Source organism: Sturnus vulgaris, chromosome 6, assembly GCF_052056855.1.
Source record: "Sturnus vulgaris isolate bStuVul1 chromosome 6, bStuVul1.hap1, whole genome shotgun sequence".
Taxonomy (NCBI): domain Eukaryota; kingdom Metazoa; phylum Chordata; class Aves; order Passeriformes; family Sturnidae; genus Sturnus; species Sturnus vulgaris.
In genome coordinates, this window is record NC_142248.1 from 9,453,471 (window position 1) to 9,472,529 (window position 19,059).

General features: G+C 40.7%; 1 protein-coding gene across 1 annotated transcript in view; it reads left to right on the forward strand.

Annotated features, from left to right (window-relative positions):
- LRP4 (LDL receptor related protein 4) overlaps positions 1 to 19,059 on the forward strand; it is an 82,135-nt gene that overhangs the window by 27,004 nt on the left and 36,072 nt on the right. The window contains 1 exon segment of the mRNA XM_014881913.2: positions 12,619 to 12,765. Within this exon segment, the coding sequence (XP_014737399.2) occupies positions 12,619 to 12,765 (147 nt within the window).

Consider the following 19,059-nt stretch of genomic DNA (forward strand, 5'->3'; position numbering starts at 1 on the left):
GGTGAGGTGGAGCAGGCGGTGTTGACTTCCCAAGCAGTGTGTGTAAATCCTTCCATGTTTGTGCAATAGTGGCTTTGATTTCCTTCAAGTTTGTTTCAATAAGCTCTCTGGGGTAAGAACCTAGGTATGGAAGGGCAAATTGTGCCCCTGGTTGAGAAGTGGACTGGGACTGGGTAGGATCTGTTTTAATTTCTCAGTTTGGCCACAAGCTCTTTGGGAAGTCACTTAAGGCTCAGGTTTCCAAGCATGAGGACTGCCTGTAGGAGGTATGAGTATTTTGTAATATTCAGAGTCAGGTCTAAGTCTCTTAGCCAGCTGTGTAATGATAGCTAAATGTCTAATTTTCTACTGATTTTAATCGACTTAGGCACCCATATACTTGCAGTTCTCTGCCGTTTGGCTTCAATTTTTTACTCCTGTATTGAAGATAATCTCAGCTTTTTAGGAGGTGTTAAAATTGTTCATTAGTAGAAAAAGGCAACTTGACGCTATAATAGTAGAGACCACACACATATCTAGAAAGATGTGGTTCCATGACTGGGCCATTTTGCTTTTTGTGTATCTTCCTCTGCCTGCCTCAGTGCTGTTGCTATTATTTAATTGAAAGCAAAGCCCAATGTAAACAGTATGAAACTGGCTGTAAGGGATTCTCTGGTGCTTTTCACTGTTGTGGTTAATTTTTCTGAGGTATGAGTATGAATGAACTGTGGAACTTGCAGGTTTGTAGAGGCAGCACCTGAGACTTCCAGATTAAGCAGAGGAAGAGTTTTATGAGCATGTTCTAAGAGTTGCAAAGGAGTCTGAAGTCCAGATGCTGTGGGAGGTGTAGGTCAGTGCTTCATGGGCTGCCCTAAAGCAAACAAATGTGGGTGGGCTAAATAGGGGCTGATGTACAGTATAGCTGCCCTGCAGTAACCCCAGCACTGACATTCTTGTTCTTCCTGTTGGCAATTCTGTTAGAACTTATCCCACCTGAGCCCATAAAATATATTTGCATTAAACTTGTGTTTTTGAGTGCACATGTGTGTGTGTGCATATATATATATCTATATATATGTAGGAAATATTTCTGGTAAAGGTTTCTATTTTACTTTTAAGTTAATCCAGTTCTCTGGTAGGCAGCACAGTTACTGTGATGTCTCTGTGGTTGTGTGGTACCTCTCTCTTTGCCAGACCCAGCTCAGTTCTTCCAGCTCAATCTGGCCAGTTAATAATTGCCCCTTTGCCCCTCATCCTCTGAGGGCAACATAATATCATGTGTGGAGTTAATTTTTAGAAAACAACATACAGAACAACTCTTTGTCCCAAGATAGCTCCATTTATCTTGTGGTTTGTGCTTTTGAAGTCCTCCTGCCCGTGGGATTGCAAAAACGAGCTCCTGCCTCCTTATTGCCACAAAACCACACTGTGTATCCTTCCCTTCCCTGGAGGACTCCTCTGCTAAGCTGAGCTCTTGTGGTTGGCTTCCCAGTCTCTTGTGTGGCAGAGCTGGAAGCTCAGATGCTCCACTGCTAACATGAGGGCCTCTTTATAGAAGACCAAAATAAATTCCTTAAAATGATCTCTTGTATAAGAAAACAGTCTCTATCATGTCCAGGAACCTGGTCTTTTTTGTATCATGCCATAATGATGGGAAGAATCTGAATGTAGCCTACAAAAGCCAGAATGGGCTTTTTTTGATTGAGTCGATCTCTTTGCACTGTGCTGAACAACTGCAGTCTCACTAGAACCAGAAGTTCCTTGAAAAGGAAGAGTTTTCAATGCTTTCACTTCTACATTCTGAAAAGAAGTGTATGGCTGTCAGTATTGGTGTGTTCGGGGACTGGTCAAGACAGAAGTCTTGAAAAGGTTAAACAAACAAAAGAGTTTTCTGGGTTTTGGAGAGAAGTTCTAGAGGACAGAATGCCCTTGCAGTTTGTCCAATGTCTGGAAGCATCTGAAAGATAAAAGAAGCTGGCTGATAATTTCCTGTGGGACTACCTTACTTGGAGTAGGTCAGAGAGCCAATACCAGGCAAAACCTTTAAGAAAAATGGCTTCGAAATTGTATTGAGCAAGATTATGGGTAATTTGTAAATTCAGAGAGCACTGGACAAGCACTGGTGCAGTAATTAACAAAGATCATGAGTGATGTGAGAGAAGAACCTAGAAGCTCAAGGAACTTCTGAATCAAAAGGAAAAGGGTTTTCCTGTAGACATTGTGGTAAGGAAGTGGCTGGATTCTGAATTTTCCCTAGCACATTTATCCTTGCAACTCAGATCAGAAAATGCCACTTCTGTCTTTTCTTGGATCTCTGGAGGACAACTTCTCAAGCAAAGATGGCACTGGTGCTTCCTCTTCTTATCTGCCATCTTTTGACCACTCCATTTTCCTTTTGCCCTCCCTCGAGACACCTTAGCTGCTCATGACACTGCAGGTAAATCAGTGCAGTTTACAGCCAGCAGATTAAAACAAATTGGCATTAATTTCAGTTTTTGTTAATGCTGTGACCTGTGACTGGTTGGTTAATAGCCTTTGTCATGGTTGGAAGCTGTTAGTGTTCAATGCTATGTGCAGACAGAAGGATGTATAGCTCTCTTGTATGGAACTGCAAACTGACTGAGTTTTTCTTTGCTTATTTTTAACTCAATTCATGTTTAGTTAGTGGTGAGATGACAGCCATGTCTTTCTCAGCTGTGAAGCAAGGAATTCAGTGAAATCTCAAGGATACTTGTGGCTTGGAAGAGGACATGACAGGAATGGGAGCAGAAGCAGAATCAATGTTTGAAAAGTACTGATCATTTGTTTGCCTTAAAAGCTAATACTTGAATTACTTAAAATAAGAGAAGTGAAGTAGAAGAGGGAGGAATGCATGTATCCAAATTAAATCTTTATTTGCTTATATTTTAGTTATGAGTGACAGATGCCAAACTGGTTTTCATTAGGTCTTGTAGGTTACTTGCATTCTTCTCCATTCAGTGAAGGGGAAGGATTGCAAAGCTTTAGAATTTCTGCAATAGCTCTGAGATTCTGATTCTTTCAGACTGTTTCCCAGAAGTGACAGAGCATGTCCTTACTGTTACTATAATAAACCTTTGGTGTTTCTGTAGCTGAGATAATGTAAGGATCACTTTAGAATAATTACTTCAAGGATGAGAGAAATCTGTCTATGAAGTAATGGAAAAGTTAAAGGAAAGCTCACAGAACCTAAAATACCAATGTTTTCTGCCCTGTAACTGGGAAAACAAGTCCAGTGTTTCACCTCCATAAACTTTGATACAGCAGAAAGTTTTCTGGCTGTTCAGTGACTTTCATTCATAAGTGCTGTCATGCTAGTGAAACTCATAGGTGAAATGCATCATAAGTAGATTTTTCCTGTGGATTATCCACTTAAAACAGCAGGTTGCTTCTCTAGCTGGCACTTGGTAATTTTGAAAGTCACCTGGTAACATTTCTACTGTTGTGCTATTATTTTCTAAATTTTAGTGTACTGCATGATTCATGATAAATGAATAGTAAATTGTTAGCAACATTTATGGAACAGGAAAGGGTAGAGGTTGTTAGTGTGTGGGTTAAAAAAAGCCCAACACCACAGTGGAAGAAATGGAAAGTTGTGTCTCATGCTGCTGAAGTTACTAATTCATGCAAAGCATGATGTATGCTTAAGGTAGTATTTTAAAGTGTTTGTCTAGCCTGTGTGTGTATTCTGAAAGGGTCTGAGTCCTGTAGCTCTGCCTGTCAGGCCCTTGTGGTCCAGCTAAACATTCCCACAATGTTTAAAGTTGGATGATGAGGTTCTTGAGTGATGTTATGCAGTAACAACCTTTTGTTATTCTGTCCATTTCTGAGTGGACAGTATTTAATTTCTGTTTTACTGTGCTTAAGTGGAATGATCATGCATGACAAGTAATTTGGTGCTGGCATAAGTCCCTTGGATTCTTTGTCGTAGTTCTCTATGGACATGCAGTTGCACAGGAGCTTGGAGCTATGTAAGAAAATGCTGCTTCATGTTAAATCAGCAAAGCATGTTTCTTGATGGCATTCTTCAGGTGTCACTCTGCACTTCATAATATAAATTGAATGACATGCTCTCTTCTTGAGAGAGAAAATCTACAGGTAATGAAATGGCAAGACTGAAGGGATGCTTTTAACAGTAACATGAAAAAAAATCCACATGGTGGGAAACAATGTTTCTGCTCCTTGGAATCGAGGTTTAAAGGTAGGGAAGATGATTTAGTCCACAGAGAAAATACAAATATGTGGGTTAAAGGTATGTAGGAGACTCAGTCTCTTCCAGTTAAGGCCTTGGAGGTGAGAAGCAGAATGTCAGAGATAACATACTGCAGCTCATGGCTTCCTGGGGTCTTTGCACCTTCATAGATTCTTGGTGAAACAAACAGATGCTCCCACTGTCTAATGTTTTTGTACATACTTGTAGAGAGAGTAGGAGAATCATCATACCAAATTCTGATCTTTTGGAAGCCTCAAAGAGTTTTTTAAAAGGGCTATTTCTGTTGATATAGGGCATGATGTTTGAAGCAGGCTGATATGGTGCAGATGTCAGCAGTGTTTGACAGACATGTGGAGCTGCAGAACAAAATAGTGTTTTCTACTCTCCCACCAGCTCCAAATGTTTGAGGGAACCTTGTAGTTACAGAAAGGATATTTGCTATTTAATGGCTATTAAATATGCAAAGTGTATCACTATATGGTCACATTTCAGCGAAAATATCTGGAAATAAGAGTTTAGGTGTTTTACCAGGTCCTTACAAAGTAGTTCTGGTGTTCCCAGGAAGGAGCTGCACAGGATTCTGTAGAGCAGGCTGGAAAAAGTCACAGAATGGAAGGGACCACAGTAGGTATTCTGGTCCAACCCCCTGCTCAAGTAAAGTTATCCTAGATCACATGGCACTGGATTGCACCTAAATAGTTATTTAATATCTTCTGTGAGGGAGACTCCACAAACTCTCTGGGCAGCCTTTTCCAGTTTGCTTTAGCGGTTGAAAGGTTCCTGTTTCTATACTGAGACTTCACGTGTTGTCCACCATGAGCTACTTCCCATAGGCAACTAAGAAGTTTCTCAGGAAACAGAGGATAATATGTTTCCTATTCAGATAAAAACTCATAAAACCTGTAGTTGATGCCTTTAGTCAGCAAGGAATAAAAATATACCATGATGGTTCAGGCTTCAAACAGAATCTTTTTGGAGTCTTGAGGGAACTGTGTGCCTTGACACACAGATAAATGTTTTGTTACTGTAGTTAGAATATGTTGCTTAACTTCCCTGTACAAGCCTCAGTATGGACCTTAATCTTACACTTCACTTCTGCAAACAGGGAATTTCTTCCTCCATGATGTGGCATTTATGCATAATTAGCTTAAAGTATTTTTTTGGCTGCCATATTGTGTCATAGCAGAAACCAGTGGCTAGTCTTTTATTATTGCTCCTTGATTTTTCCAGGCATTGCTGCCTCCCAGCCTTTTCTATTAATTTGTTCAATCTGTTTCAAATTAATTTCCACCAGATGCACTAGTTTAAAAAAATATTTTTTAAAATGTTGAATCTTAATTTCCTGCCTAGAATTCTAATCTTCTAAGGTCCCTTCTATATTATTTCTTTTTCCTCTGTTGTGTTTGGAGCAGTATATTTCCTATTTTGGTATCATTTGCAGGCTCCTTTAACTTGATACTTATTCTTTCTTCCAGATCATTAATGAAGTTATTTAATGGGAGTGGATCTAATGCTGATCCCTATAATACCTACTAGCTATCTCTACCCCCTGCAGCTTGACTTGCTGCCATTTTTCATTATCTTTTGTTTATGGTCCTTCAGCTGACTGTTTTGATCTGTGTTTGCTGGTAACCTAGCCAATTTGAATAAGATTTTCATGGCAATAATAATAATGCACCTTCTGTTCAAAGACTCTGTATATGTAGAAACAGATTAAACATGAAGCCTCAGTACATTGTGATGGCATAATAGTGGTATACCCAGTTGCAGAAGGGAAGAAGTAATTTTGTCAAGTTCTGCAGAAGATAGATAGGACATGTATCTAGAGACCTCAGTTACAGTCACATTGATTATTGCAAGGTGTTAATTTCTGACTTTAAAGTTTTGAGAGAAGGAACTGTAACAATTGCTTTTTAATCCTCGAGTCTTTTCATGTTCAAATCAAATGCATCTTCAGTATTTTTTTTTCAATAGCTGTTTCTGTAAATGCCTTCCTGTTCCCTAGGTGCAGGTGGAGGTTTTCAGTGGGATTGCTGGTCATTAATTCTGTGGGATCAGAACTGGGATCCACATACTCAAGCATGTTCTTAAAGGCCTCCTATTTCTCTCCTCATGCAGTGTTTCTGAAAATACAACTTCTGTTGCAGTGTCACTGTAACTCAGTCATACCCATTGCACCAGCACTCAGTTTGCACTTTGTTGCACCCTTATTTTCTTCAAGTCCTTATTAGCAGATGCCCTGTGGAATTTTTCTTCCTCATGCTTTCTATTGTGTGCTTATATTAAGTGTAACATTTTTGAGGTCTCAGGTGTGTAGTTGTGCAGTTTAATATGGTAACAGAAGGTGATTGTGCTGCATAATGTGCCTCTCCCTAGCACTTTGTTCAGTCACGTGTTTAATTGAGAACAAGCTGGTTCAGGATTGAGGTATCTCTGCTTTTTCAAATTGAAAGGGGTATTTCTAGGTCTAGGAAACTTTCATTCTCACTTGGAGACTGCCTAAGTAGGCACCATATTCCACTACCAAAAAGCAGTAACATCTTCAGTCTCTTCTCTGGTTCATGTGGTTTTGTTGAGGGTTATGTCTTTTTTTTTTTTTTTTTTCCCTTAACCTTACCACTATTACATACTTCTTCAAACAAAACTGTGACAATTCTGTTTAAAGCTTTGAAAATTTTTGGATTGCTCTTCCTAGGGATGTTTACCTTAGTCTAGGCAGGTTTCAACAACTCAAAGACTGTGTGGGTACCCAATCAGAACTGCTTCAGATGTTTCTGGAATGGGAGTAGAAAAGAAGAGATAACCATTGGCTTTTATCAGTGCATGGTGCCCCTTCTGACATCAAGCTGTTGTGCTGTAATGTTGCCTTTGCTGTGTCTGCCAGCAGAGCTCTGAGTTTAAACAATGGTCAGCAAATCCCTCTTCTAAAGCTGGATTAACTGTACTTTTTCCTTCAGTGGAAACTGCTATTTGGGTAAGAGAGGAATCCAGAATTTTCATTTTCCCTCAAGACAGACAAGCAAATAAAGCCAAGCTTCTTTGCTGTAGGAATTCAGGGAGTTGCTGGATAAAGAAGGAAAGTTTATCATCTGAACTATGCTCAAGACCATCTGACATATCCAGCATCTGCCCTCATCAAGGTGTGTGTATGATGGGAATGCAAAAGTGGCCTGGAAGTGGAGGAAGAGGGATAATTGTTATCTGACACAGACCTAGCAACAGATGGGCAAGGTGTTAAGAAGGCTATTAAAGGCTGTGCTGCAGAATTCACTAATTTTAACTCCAAGTAAACAATCAGAAGCTCGTGGGTTCTTAAAATACAGAAGAAAGAAATTCGGTGCATCTGTTGAAGCCAGGGCAAATTATTCTGATGCTTATTCCAAATTTACTCAAGAAATGCATCTGGGGATACCCTTCCATGCTTTCTCTGGGGAAAATACCCACAGCCTTATGCCCATCACTATTAGGATTCTAGTTCTTTCCTTTCACCTTTCATTGCATTAATCATATTCCATTTCATTTACACAGTCCTGGATTTCTTTTTCCTTCTTTGTTACTCTAAGTGTCAAATGTGTCCTGTATTTTCACACTTGTTTAATATCCACTTATACCTTCTGTCCTCCCATCATTTTTCTATGGTAGAGTTAAAATTATAAAAGATGGTATTGTTATATTTTTGCTTCTGTCTCTTGTAATAATGAGGTTTGCAGAAAGATCTCTACCTTCCATTGGAGGTCTTCTGTAGGCCAGAATTGGGTGCCTGTCCATGGAGGGGGAGAAACCCACATCCATATATGTTACTCAGTACTGGACCAAAAGAATGATTGTTCTTTCCAGAGGCTTCTGATTCTGAGCTGGACAGTCTGCAACTGTAAATAATGCTAAATCTGTTTGTAGTTCTGGCATTTCTAAAGCTATTGATATGTTTTCCTTGCACTTAAGGGGTACTTAGCCATGGGTTTAGCTGTGCTATCCTGTGTTACAGGTACATGAAGAATTGGAGGGTGGTGCAAACAAACTGATGGTTGTGAACTTCCTACTGCTGATTTTAAAAATAACAGTAAGAGGTTCTGTATTAGGATCAAAGGGAAAAGATACAATCAACAGGGTGGTGTGGAATGGGAGTCTCTTTTACTGGTATCTGGTTCTTGGTACCTGGATAAAAGAAAATTTGGAAAGGCAGCATGGCACTGACCATTGAAGCCAGGATCTTTTGCAGTTGTTCATTGAGGAGACTTCATCCATACGTGACTATGACAGAATTCTGGTAGTGCTGGAATGCTACCAGAGACTGACAGGAATGTGTTCATCTCAACAAAATATACTTTGTACAGTGAGAGCAATCATGCTGCCTGCCCACTACTTCCCCAGAGACATGATAGTCCCCATCACTGGAGGTTCTCAAGATGCAGCCATACAGGGTGCTGGGTAATCTCATCCTGGCTCCATTTTCTACAAAAGGTTGGACTGGGTGATCCTTTGAGGTCCCTTCCAAACTGGGCTGTTGCATGATTCCGTGTTGAATCAACATCCTGTCAAAGGTTGAATTGCTGCAAAAAATAGTGTTAAGAGCTACCATGTGTCATTATTTTTACTGAAGAGGGAGTGGGTTAGAATCTTTCTTTTTGGAATAAAACATGCCATCAGGACTGTTTTCACTCTCCACCAGATATCTGCTGTTTCTATCTAAAGCAACAGCTACAGAGCCCAGTTTGGTAATTATCCTGTCTACTTGAGTTTTCTTTGTAATGTCTATGTTTTTATGAATCTGTGGCAAATACGGGGCTGCCCTGTAGTAGCTCTGAGGTTGTAAGTAACCTTATCAGCAAAATAAAGCTTTGTATATTAGGTTTTGCTTTATGGGGCTATGTTGTTTGGCCTGATGAAGAGTTGCTGGGAGGTGAGGGAAGCAGAGTAACAACTACTGTTTAAGCAGCCCTGCTCTTGCTCCCTTCTCCCCCCTCAACACCACCCCCCCAAAAAAACCCCAGAAATAAAAGGATGATAATTGACTTCTGCTTTTCAGCCAGAAATTGTATAACTGCTTTGCCAACTTAGACATAAAGGTACCTTGATCCTAACTATTGTTTTAAGACGGGTGGGGGCAACTCACACTTTCTCAGAAGACATTTTATTTATCAGATAAATAGGAAGATGTGGAGGATATTTGGAAGGAATCTGAAGAAGCTGAGTGTACGATGCTAAATTTAAGGTGATGGCAGATGTTAAGTATGAGGCCTGTGTTTAGACTGACTTCCTGTTTTTAAAATCTAGAGGTTGTTTGTATCCTTTGCTAGAAAACTGTTTGGTTACTGAATCCTGCTGCTATGCATCTGGAGGGAACCAAACTACGGACAGTAAAGATGATTTTTTTGGTTGTTTATACCCACGGGCAAGTGAGAGTAAGAAATTTTTGTTGTGGTCACATGAAGATCAGGAGAGGCCATGAAAATTGAGTAATGTCAGCTCAGCATGTGGCAATATCTCTGTTTAGCTTTTTTTGTATTGTTTTGTATATATAGTATTGCTTAAATATGTCAGGATTTTGTCTCCTGCATAAGTGAAAAGATTTTTCAGTGCGGAGTTAGTGAAATGTCCAAGCCTGCAATGTGAGGTAAAATTTGAGGAAAAATATTTGTCATTACTAAGCCTAGAGGTGCCTCTCGTTCCTGCTCCAGAATAATGTGTAGAAGTGCAATTAGATATGTCCCCTTTGATTGTTGGTCCAGTTGCCTGAGCAGTAATACTGATTTCCGTCCTGTCCTGGGCCACTGACTACCTGGGATTGAAATGTGACACTGGAGCTTTGTACGTGTGCTTGGTCAGCCTTTTGTCTCATGCTCCCAGTGTTTAATGAGAGTTTGAGGTAAGAGAGTAGATCCTCTGCTAAGGCTTCTCACACCAAGTGCACCGCTTCCGCTTGGAGCTGGAAAAAACACTCTTCTCATCTTTATCCTTCCTGACCGTCTACTGTTACAGGTACAGTTACAGAGTAGTGTCATTGGAGCTCTGAGCACTGGGAAATAATCATGGGATGCCAAAGGTGAAATATTATCCACACTGAAATCATTGAGAAAATTCCTGCTGCCTTCAGGTGTGCCAGCTTTCATTGACCTTGTTCTCTTTGCTGGGAAAGACTAGCCATCCAGGATTTGCTTCTGAAAATGTTCATAGGTTGGAAACTGTGCTTTCCCAACAATCATGTGCATTACTTGACAAGTGCAAAACCAGGGTAGATCATGATTTATAATGACTGGAAGGTTAGTTTCCCTAAAGGTCACAAATCAGAAACCCTTAGATCTGCAAAGGTTGTAATTCAAAATAGTTATGCCAAGTGTGCTTACATAACAGCTCTACAGACACCAGCTAGTGCCCATGAGAGTGTTGGTATCTGGGTCATAACGTGTCCTTCAGCTTCCAGCAGTTTCAGTAGCATGGTAAAATCACAAAGCAGAAATGATGGAACATAGCAACTTTAATGAGGTGAGAAGAACATATTTAGTATGTGTGTGCTTATATATAACCTAATATTAGTAGCAACTTTGAAGAGAACTGTGTTTGACAATGTACAGCGGATTAAGTTACAGTGTGCAGACTGGGACAGCTGCACTAATTCTTTCTTTGCTGTTGCAGAGCTGTACTGCCATGCTGCTCATGGGGAAGGCCAGCAAAGCTGGTGAAAGGATTAAAGAACAGATCTTCAGAGGAGGGGCTGAAGGAGCTAAGTTTGTTTAGCCTAGAGAGGAGGAGGAGGCGGCTCAGGGAGACCCTATCACCCTCCACAATTATCTGAAAGGAGGTTGTAGGGAGGTGTGTGTCTTTTCTCTCAGGTACAAAGTACAGAATGAGCAGAAATGGCCTCAAGTTGTGTCAGAGGAAGTTTAGATTGGATATTAGGGAAAATTTCTTCACCAAAAGGGTTGTCAACGCTGGAGGACAAACAACCCAGGGAATGGTGGAGTCTTCATTCCTGGAGGTATTTAAAAGGGCTGTGGATGTGGCACTTAGAGATGCAGTTTAATGGTGAACCTGGCAGCGTTGGGTTAATGGTTGGACTTGGTGACCTTGGAGATCTTTTCCAGCCTAAATGATAGCAGTCTTGTGTTGTACTCCAACAGAAGGAGATATTAGAGCTTAAAGTAGCTGGGATGAGTGTTTTGGGGTGTTTTTGAGGATAATGGTAAAAAATTGCTTTGGAAACGGTAGTTTAAACAGCAGCTACTTTGATTACAATATACAGCTAGTTCTGCCTTTTAAAAAGTTTGTAGGTGACAACAGAAGATGGTTTGTCCTGAATTTTCTGTGTTGTTGGTTTGAAGAAACCTGTTTGATTTTTGTGGGTGGTTGTGGTTCTTCTGAATTTCCTTTAGTTTATTTCTACTAGTCTGAAACGTTGCACAGATGATGAATTGCTTTTCTTAGGAATGTCTGCTTTTTTTTGGCTTTTGGCTACATCACCCACTTTCTTTCCTTTTGAGCCAGCCCTTGTCCTGGCCATGCCTGTTAAGTCCTCTGAAGATATGACCACTCTGCCTTCTTTCTTTCCTTACTCACCTGCTGTTCTTTTAGCCTTTATCCCTCATTACACCAGATTTCTGTTGTATTCTGTAAGACCTTGAGATGTATGTTTGGTACTAAACCTTTAAAAGGTAACTTGTAGTGGACGTGAGCGAATGAATAAAAGGTTTTTACGCCCATGACAGACTGAATAGGAATCCCACAACCAATCTGTTGGATGCAATTCAGCTTGGAAAATAGTTTGTACTTGAGCCTTGAGACCTGGAGTGTAGCATTTGTGAGCAGGCAGCTGAGGCTGGCAGAAAGCTCTTCAGCCAGCTTTGTGCAGAAGAAACATAATCTAATCCTTTTTCAAGGAAATGCATCCCCTCTGAAGTTAAATCTTTGCTTTACTTGCACAGGTGAATGTCTTCACTGGAGGGAATTCTGCTGTTGAAAGAGTTGCAGAAGTATTAGATCATTTTTGCAGATACTGCTTTTCTCAATTAGAATGGAAAACAAGGCAATTATGAGGCTTATTTTTTTCTTTTTGCTTAGATTGATACAGTTAATCAAAGGTGCACTAGATGTATGAGTGAGATCAATGAAATCAAAAAGCCTGAAAATAGTTCAGTATGTATGTGATTACTACTTGGGGCAGGTATTTCTCTGCAATTCTTTCCTTATGATCTGTTGTTTAATCTAAGAGTTTCAGGTTTGTTTGAGTTGCAGAAGGAAGGAACCATGCAAAAAAATCCAGTCTGCATGTGAGGAGGGTGAATCTTTTCCTTTCAGTCAAGGATATGTTCATACACAGTAGTGTGTACACAGAAAAATTGATATCACTTTGTATTTAATGTTTGCTCTAAAATAGATGGGATCTCTTCAAAACATCTTTTCTTTCTTTGCAGGTGTTACAAGTAGCACTGAGTGCTCCTGTGGACGTAATCATTTTACCTGTGCTGTCAGTGCTTTTGGTGAATGCACGTGCATCCCTGCTCAGTGGCAATGTGATGGAGACAATGACTGTGGGGACCACAGTGATGAAGATGGCTGCAGTAAGAATACCATCCTTGGCTTGTATTTGGGAATATTGAGTATCTTTTTCTCTGCGGGTGCTTCCCTGTTTTACAGGCACATCCTACCATTTGTATGACAAAAGTTTTTGATTGTAGAAGATGTACTTTTGACTGACTTGGAGTCTATTGTCCACTGATATAAAACACAGTGAAAGGCCAACTTTAGCTTTTTTGCAGCTGGTTTGAGATGGTGGCTGGACATGAATATGTTAGAGAGAGAGGAGGGACAGAGAAAAGTACCTCTCCTTTTTCTACTCTTGCAAAAGCACTATCTCTGAATTAAATTACATGATTTTGCTGTAAATATTAATGGAAAATAAACAATGGGAAGAGGTGTATTGAGGATGCCTGCCCTCTTAAGTAACATTCTAGTTTCTGTCCTGACTCCTGTGAAGGGAGGGAGAGGCCAACACTGAAATAACATTCATTGGTCTTGGGGTCTGTTGAGAGACATTACCTTGCAGGTATTGTGTATCTGCAGTGTTGGCATCTGTGCAGCTGAGCCCAGCTAGGTGACAACTGATGTGAAATGTCAACTCTGAGTGAGTGTAGCATCATAGGGATGAATAGAGAAAGCCTCTTTCTGTGGAGATACAAGTAAGTTGCTTTATTTACCTCATCTCTTTAGATTCCACAGAGCATGGTAGAGTTGAAGAGTGGAAAAAAAGCCCTGGTCTCATGGAAGTCCTTTGCTAAAAGTTGCCCTAGAGCAGAAAATTTAAGGCTCTTGTCAATGGACTTAAGAAATTTATCTTCCTCTGCTGGATCTTTCTCTAACCTTCCCTGGTTTCTACTGTTGATTACTGTATGCAAAGGAGCTTTCCTAATCTTTTAAATACTGTCTTAAAGAATCTCTTCTTCTTTAAATGTGGGAGATGTCAACCCAGCTTCGTGAAAATTTCCTTTCTTCTCAATTCTTCTTTCTTAAAATTTTGCAAATATTGGGCAATGTGGAAGACCTTGAGTCTTGGGGAGATAAGGCATAGCCAATAGCTAAGCTGATTTTACTGGCTTTTTACTAAACACAGAAAAAAATTCCTTTTCTTGTGGTGTGGTTTTTGGTGGTTTTTTTCGTCTTTTAGTTTTTTATTTTGCAGGTAGACGAGGAGATCTGGAGATGGTGGTGGAATTGTTTTAACTTTTTTTTTGGTGGCCTCAGTAACATTTTAGACAAGTGACTTCTTGATACAATTTTCTTTGTAATTCAGCAGCTTCTGGCACCAAAAATTTCAAGCTAAGCAGGCATGGTAGGACTTGGGGCTGGGAAAGGTAAGATCTTCATAGGAACTAGCAGGAGGTGCTAACAAGAATTGCTTCATATAATGTATGCTTGAACTGTGAATCTCCTTGCCACAAAACATTGACTCTGAAACTTCAGACATTCTCAAACAGCAGTTTGACAAGTTTATGGATGTATAATCCACTAAGAGCTGTTAAAGATGAATATGTTTTTTTTGTTTGGGAAGTCTTTGTATTAGAAGTAGAGGCAGATTTTATGTTTTGAGAATTAATTTATGAGATTTTATGTTTTATGTTTTATTTATTTTCATGCTACTTTCTTCTGCTTTTCTCTTGGTGTCTGCTGATGCATCATGTCTCTCTCTGTGGCCTGAAAAAGAGGAACCTTTTGGTCTTGCACAGTAAGATGTAATATATTAAGGAGATCTGGCCTGTATCTATTTGAGTGGAAGCTGTGCAAACTGGGAAGCAGTACTGAAGTGTGAGCAATCTGCTGATAGTCTCAGGCACTGGAGGTTGGGAAGAATATAGAATAGAGGTCGACATAGAAGAGGCAGAATATAAAGTGATGCAGAGAATGTGGGAACTGGGGTTGACTTCTGCCTTTTTAAATTTGCAGTTTCTAAGGAGATTGGCCACTGCAGTTGAGACAACAAAAAAAATTTCTATAAATACATTGGCAGCAAAAGGAGGGCTGAGGAGAGTCTTCACCCTTAGCTGAATGTAGAAGGTGACATAGTGTCAGGGAAATGAGAAAAGGGCTGAGTTACCTAATGCCTCCTTTGCATTAGTCTTTAATGCCAAAACCAGTTGGAACTGGGATACCCAGTTCCTCAAACTGGAACTTGGTGACAGAGAGCTGAGTGAAGCCCCCATAAGCCAGAAGGAAATAGTGACCTGCTAATTAGGCACCCACAAGTATACGAGTCCAGACAGGATGCACCTAATAATAATGAGGGTGAAAGAACTTGCCAAAGCACTTGCAATCATTGAGCAGTAGTCCTGGTTAACTGGAGAAGTTCCAGTTGAATGGAGATTGGCAAAGAAAACACCCATCTACAGTTGGAAGGATTGTCCAGGGAACTAAAGGCCAGTCAGCCTGACCTTGGTACCAGGTATGGTCATGGAGCAGATCATCCTAGAGCCATCATACAACATGTGCAGAACAGCCAGGGATCAGGCCCAGACAATATGGTTTTACAAAAGGCAGGTCCTGCTTAACCAACCTGATCTCCTTCTATGACAGGATGTCCCACTTAGTGGATGAGGAAGAGGCTGGGTCGATGGGCTGAGAAGAATTGTGCAGGGTCCAACAAGGTGAAGTGTTAGGTCCTTCCCATGGGTCACAATATCCCCAGGCACCATTACAGGCTGGGAAGCTGCTCAGCAGAAAAGGACCTGGGCCTGCTGGCTGACAGCAGCTGAATATGATCCAGTGTGTATTTCCAGGTGGCCAAGAAGGCCAATGGCATCCTGGCCTGTATCAGCAATAGTGTGGCCAGCAGGACCAGGGCAGTGATTGTCTCCCTGTACTCAGTGCTGTGCCTCGAGTGCTGTGTCCAGTTTTGGGCCCCTCACTGCAAGAAGGACACTGGGGCTGGAGCATGTCCAGAGAAGCACAATGGAGCTGGTGAAGGGTCTAGAAGACATGTCTAGAGAACATGTCTTGGGAGAAGCAGCTGAGGGAGCTGGGCGTGTTTAACTTGGAGAAAAAGAGGCAAGGGGAGACCTCCTGACTGGAGGTTGTAGTAAGGTGAGGGTTGGTCTCTTCTACCATGTCTCAAGTGAAAGGATTAGAGCAAATGGCCTTAAGTTGCACCAGGCAAGGTACAGATTGAACATTAGCAAAGAACTTTCTGGTGAAAGAGTGGTCAGGCATTGGAATAAGTTGCCCTGGGAGGTGGTGAAGTCACGGTCTCTGGAAGTGTCTTAGAGGTGTCTGGATGTGGCATTTTGAGAATATGGCTTGGGGATGGTATAGGTTGACTGTTGGACTAGATGGTCTTGAGGATCTTTTCCAACTTTGGTGATTCTGTGATCTTATTCAGGATATAAGTTCTGCTGTAAGTCTCTGCAATTTAGTGATAGAGGAAAACTAGCATGTACAGAGAAAGACAGTAGGTTTGACAAGATGGCAGGGGAGATAAGGAGCTCCATTTATACAGAGTAGTAAAGTGATTCGAGGGGAAGGACTAGAATAGGAGCTGCCTTTTTAAATATTGCATCCTGGTAGAATAGATACAAAGAGAACTTTTTCAGCTGACAGCCAGCAGTACTTGAAGTGCAATTTAGTGGAAAGAAGAAAGCAAAAATAAAAGTTAACATTTCTATAGCATCCTTCACCCCATTGCTTAAGTGCATGACTTCAGCACACACATGCAGGGTTGCATTGGAGGAGCTTGAGGAACACCCCTTTAAGCTTGTTCTGTCTTGCTCTGAGTGGCTGCTCATTATGAATCCAAGTATGATACTATTCTTAGCTTGTAAGAACTAGATCAGCTCTACAGTGTAGGTTTGTGGTAGTTGTCTGTGCTGTTTCATGTCTTGCTTAGTTATTATAGCACTGAATCTTTTTGCCAGAGCAGGTTGCTTGCTAAATCCCTCTCTTCTGCTTGGCATACAGGAGCCTTTTGAAGATGTACTCGTTTGTGGGGTTAACCTTCCATTTTCTCTGACTGTTTCTTCCATTTGCTGACTGTTCCAAGGATAAGCAGGGCAGCAGGAGTGCAAGAGCAGGGGTGGGGCTTGAGCCCATTGGAACAGCAACTTGAACTTTAAATCAATTTAAGCTTCTCACAAATCAGCAGTGATACACATAGTACACAAGAACAGTTGGTTCACTAAATTCTTTTTCCTTTCCTAGCTGTTTGTCTGTGATATGCATAGAGTTTCCTTGTTGGAGTGAAATTTTGAGCTTCTCTGCTTTAAACTTGATTTATGGTTTTATTTGTTGATAGAATTTACTAAATTTCTTTTAATACTACAAATACTGAGCTGAAGATTTGGGTTGTTCTGATGAAGTCATCTAGCATCTAGTCATCTACTTTAAAAATTCTTCAAAAACCAAGGGGCTAGTCTGCATGCTGGAGTGAGCCTAGTTGTTTTTCCTGACTTATGAACTTCAGTCTGCAACCACTTTATATGGAGTCTTCTGAGATGCTAAGGCTATTGAGATTCTTTTCCAGCAATTGTATAGATGTGCAGTTCTGAGTTTGACAGGCATATATTTTTTTATATTTCTGTAATATCAAGTAGATGTCTCTGATCAGAAGAGTGAACAGATGTGTTTGCAAGGAATCCCACCTTTCCACAGGTCTGCTCCAAGCTAATTTTAGAGTTACAGGATTTTCTTTTTTCTCCTATGAATGTCCAGACTTTCCAGAGAAATAAAGCTGCAACCATACCTTTTTAAAGTGTACTTTTCTTCTCTGGATTATATGCTCATATATATACTGTAAACCAATGCCACAAGAAGAATGAGTTCTGTCTACTTCCTTGGGAAGAGGAGAGGAAAATGGGAAGACATTGGACTACTGGACTCTTAATAAAGCAAGAGAGAGAAAAAGGCTGAGGGTAAAGGTGAAAATTACTTTAGCAAGTCAAGAGTCAGTCTTGCACCTGTGTCTATACAGTACTGCATATATGCTTGAGTAGTTGATTGGAGTTTGCTAAATTCTGTATTAATGCAATTTTCTAGCCTTGAATTGGTAATCTGTCATTTTGGTTAAAGAATAACAGCTTGAAATGCAGTGTGTGGTGTAAAAAAAAAAGTAAGGTGCTTGGTAGTGAGTGGAGTTACAGCTATGAAAAACAGAAGCAGACGTGGAAAACACTCCTTTTGGGAGGTATTTCCAGTTTTGAGATAAGTTCTTAAAATATGGTGTTTTTTACTTTGTTTTTTTAATGCTGCGTTGCACACTATAAAACAAATTAACACTTCTTGAGCTGGTTGCACTGAATTTTTCCTCAACTGTCATTGTTTCTGCACAGCCCAGACACTTTATATTTGTATTGGTGTCCTAAGAACATCTGCCTCTCCATAGGTATTTTCCATTGGTTTTGGGAGAGCCCTGCTTCTACTTACCTGTGCCAGAAATTGTTCTCTGTGCAAATGTGAAGCCCTGCTGTGATGGAAGCCAATTATTCAGTGACATGTTTGCTTCCTGCTCTGGATCATGTTTACAAGCTGGAGTGCTGTAGTAATAATAGCAATAAGCAACCTGCCAGCTGTCATGCCAGCTCCATAGACTTGGTCTGGTGTCAGCCCTCTGGCTTGCTGACAGTGTCTGGCTTGGAAGCCCTTGCTGCACATGCACAGAGTAGTTCAGCTGCCTTCCTGCCTTGTGCCAGCAGAGACTGCCTTGGCCTGTCCCTAAGGAAAGCCACATGCAGAGGAATGGTTTTCATTCTGCCCTCCTGCACGCCCTTTGAAGTCCTGCGTGGTGTGAATGAGTCTTACTTCCTGTGGCAAGGGTGAAAGGACAACTGAGTAAACTTGGCCTGAAGACTGATAAATAGTTTCTCATAAGATACACCAAATCTCCCCATAACCATCCCCCCAGAAGAGCCTTCTTGCTTGGAATTTTGGGCCTGTATCATACGACTTGTGAATGTGTTACTTTTCAGGACACAGACTTGCTTGCTTAGCTCCATGCACTGTTGTACAATACTTCTTCATTTGAAGTATTTCATACTTCTTTTACCTTAAAGATGACTGAAAATGATCTGTTGTTCCCATCTCGTGGAGTAATCTCCACAGTTCCTGTTGAGCTACAGCTCATTCAAGCCCAGTAAAGGGTCTCTTCCTTGCCAGGCAGGACTATCAGTACAACCTGTTCATCAGCCCCACAATAAAAATTGTCATAACCTCACCTTAAAAAAAATCTCACAGGTCTTTTGTTAAAATTAATGGAAAAGTTCAAAGAATAATATTCCTTCTGCCATTCACTTAATCATGAGTCTTGAGCTCAGATGCAATGGCTCAGGTGACGCTTCACTTCTAAACTTTAACTTTTAAAAACTAGGAACCGTTAA